General features: G+C 38.1%; 1 protein-coding gene across 1 annotated transcript in view; it reads left to right on the top strand.

The window, feature by feature from the left end:
- The window catches only part of kif5ab (kinesin family member 5A, b), a gene marked incomplete in the record, with an annotated part of 78,129 nt that overhangs the window by 67,614 nt on the left and 7,110 nt on the right, over nt 1-3,405 (top strand). The window contains 1 exon segment of the mRNA XM_014004150.1: nt 1,568-1,802. Within this exon segment, the coding sequence (XP_013859604.1) occupies nt 1,568-1,802 (235 nt within the window).

Here is a 3,405-nt window from a genome sequence, read left to right as displayed (position 1 = left end):
TGAGCCCTGGCCTGTAGATTAGTGTAAACTGCAGAGCCCTGGCCTGTAGATGAGTGTAAACTGCAGAGTCCTGGCCTGTTGATGTAACTCTTCAATGTTGGCCCACTCTTTTGAACAGCGGCTGCTTTGTTTCCCTCTTGTGTAACTGGTCACAGTCCTCCTGACACTTAACAACATATACATTACTCATGAGAAGAACCCGTCCAGAGGACTTACTTATTTTATATTTTTATTTTTCTACCTGGATTACTGAGATGGCTCGGGACGTTTTCAACTGGACCAAATACAAACCATTATTCAGTCTCGGAGTATATTGGTAAAGAATCAAATCAAATTTGTCCATTTTTTCTGGTCGGCCACCATCCTGGGGCAAAAACGTCACAGTGATAAGGCCTTCTCTATCCAGTGACCGACTCTTACAACAACACTTCTGCAACCCGATGAGAAAACCTACGTGTGTGTTGTTTAGTGAAAGGGCTGTATTAACTAATTTATCTCTTTTAAAGTAGATTCTGTTCTGAACAGAGCAAACATCCATCAATCACAGCTTAATCACAGTACATAAATATGTATAATTATGCATTTAGATGTTAAAAGATAGTCTAAATGTCTCAATAAAACATGATAATGTGTAGTGCTTTTTAGAATCAGTGTCCAGTGAAGACATTTTTAGACAAATGTATGAATATAACTGAGCTTCTTCCTGATCTGATAATTACAATCAAATTCAAAGTGTTATTTTTCCTGCAGTAGATGTTTTGTCAGCCTCTCGCGTTTCATCTCCCTCACAACTGATGCTGCACTCCCTTTTCCATCAGACTGGGAGAGAAATCGCATCCCCTGATGCAACCGTCTCATTTATGTCCTTCATAAACTGCATCCCCTGGATGCTATACCTCCACTCATCTGCCATCCTCTTCCTTTCTCTATCACAGAGCCGTTCCTCTAAAATGAGCATGCTGCAGCACATTTTACTGATGGCTAGACTTGCTCTGTGTTTGCAAAACAGAAGCACCTTAAATACATAAATGTGTACAAGCTGTAAAATAAATTCAGTAGCAGGGCTGTGTAGCTTTGTGTAAAGGTTGCAGAGAGATGTGGCAATAATTAGATGAGAAAACACTTGCACTTGAAGGGGATTTAGCTGTTTAGTGAAACATTTCTTGAGCAAAGACTTGAGAGTTTGCGTACTCTTTTGAGAGAAATGTAAATTTTTAGAAAAGCAGTGTAATCCGTTTTAATCTCCTATCATCACTGGTTCAAGCAAAGGTAATTGTACTGAAGAAATGAGGCACATATGCTGCAGCTATGAGAAAATAAGATATTGATTTATGTGAGGGTTTTGAAAATGATGGTTTTCATTAGTGGATTTTACAATAGCAATTAAGAAGAATGGGGACACTGTGCAGTAAACTAATACGTTTTTATTATTCCAGACATATTTAAAACTTTATTTTTCATTAGTTTACAATGTGGTGCTGTATTCTTTAGGAAAAAAAAAACAAAGTTCTGTAGTTTTCTGCATGGATTGCTCAATCAGTGCATTAATCTTTTTATTATCCCACAGCCAAGCCTGTGCGTCCGGGCCACTACCCGCTCTACTCCCCCATCAACCCCTTCTTCATCCGAGGCTACAACGGGAGCCCCGTTCCCTTCTGCAACGCTGCCCTGCAGAATAAAAACAACCCACCGGCTGCGGGTATCGAGGACACATCACCGGAGGCCGACTCCAACCTGAACAGCTCGACAGGAGCCCTCGACCCGCAGAACGACGACACGCAAGACGGCGACGACCAGAACACGTGAGTGAAATCAGCTGCATGTTGGAAACGTCACACGTGACTCTTAATTTTAGTCTCAGCACTGACAAAAATAATGTTTTGCTGCTTTGAAATGCATCAGGAGGTTTATGTCCACGAATCAGAAAAGCCAATTGATCATGTGCAGGTTTTAAGGTGCTTTTAGGCAGGGGCGGTTCTAGAGGCGGGGCCACAGGGGTATTGGCCCCAGCTGAAATCTGATTGGCCCTCTGAAGTGCCCCTGTCCTGTCACTCGTCTATCCTTTACCTGGGAGTGATGATGGTGCATGCAGTTCCATGCTCAAACACTAGTTGCGCTAATGAGTCAAATATTAAAGTCCAGAATGAATCAAGCTTACAGAATTCTTCTTCTCTTCTTAAGAAAATGTGAACAATCCTGCAAAAAAAGTCTTTCAAATGATGGCTGGATTTTCTCACATGTTACGTGTTTGAGAATAGTTTATCTTTGCACAGTAAAATGTATGAAAAACTGGTGAGGAGAATTTAATGTGCAAGTTTTTTTGGTACCACAAGGCTCCCCTTATAGATGGCTTATAAAGAGTTTATAGATAGGTTATTAATTCATCAGTAAACACTTTATAAATCAATAATAAATGTTTATAATGCAATATTTAATGACAAAAAAGACAAAACTGTCCAGTTTCTTACCAAATAATGAGAGAAATCTGTTCACGTACATATTACATCTAAAGGTGCTATATTAAACATTTCAGACCAGGTTTCTACATTGGAAGCACAATAATAAGAAGAAACACGTATTTTAACATATTAATTTTGTAACCGGACAGTTTAGTTTCTTTTTTTTACCTTAATTAATTCATAATAAACACTTATTAATAATTTATAAAGTCTTTACAGATGAATTAGTAACCTATCTATAAACTCTTTAAAAGCCATAAGGAGAGCCTTGTTGTAAAATGGTACCCTATTTTTTAAAATTATATTATATTATAAGTGTTTGAACATGTATGACTGGTTAAATGTTTACACCTTACCAAAACTGGGGATTTGTGTGAAAGGATGTTAAACAAAGACTTGGCCCCTGTATGAATATTGTGGCCCCTTGATGGGCCCTTACTCGGAAAAATCCTAGATCCGCCACTGCTTTTAGGTTCAAATTATTGTCCTAAAAAAACCAATAAAATACTTTAATTCTCTTATTGAAACCACTCGATGATGGTGAACATTTTGTTCAGAAAAGCACACATAAATCCACATTCTTCTTTTTTGGTTCTAAAGAATTTATTTTCATCTTTTATTCCTGTGGGGAAAAAAGTAGATTTAAAAGTTGAACTAAATTCAAAACGTTTTTGTCAGAGGTTTTGGCCACTTTCTTAACTTCTGACAATGTGCTTTAACAAGATAATCTGAACTCAAGGTTCACTTTAGCACCTTATAAAGTGATCGTCCACTGCAGTGAGGGCTGCCATGACAACCTTTCATTTAAGACTTGAAGGCTCCAGAAACTGAATTCAAGTCAAAGCAAATTTTGTGCCAGCTGTTCCTGTTTGTGATACATCAGTATTTTATTTTTTAAACTGGTTTGGTGTTTCCTGATTGAGTTATAAAAGCAGTGGGTCTGACT

Source organism: Austrofundulus limnaeus, unplaced genomic scaffold (assembly GCF_001266775.1).
Source record: "Austrofundulus limnaeus strain Quisiro unplaced genomic scaffold, Austrofundulus_limnaeus-1.0 Scaffold22, whole genome shotgun sequence".
Classification (NCBI taxonomy): domain Eukaryota; kingdom Metazoa; phylum Chordata; class Actinopteri; order Cyprinodontiformes; family Rivulidae; genus Austrofundulus; species Austrofundulus limnaeus.
The sequence above is the reverse complement of the archived record's forward strand: the minus strand, read 5'-3'. Positions and strand labels throughout refer to the sequence as shown.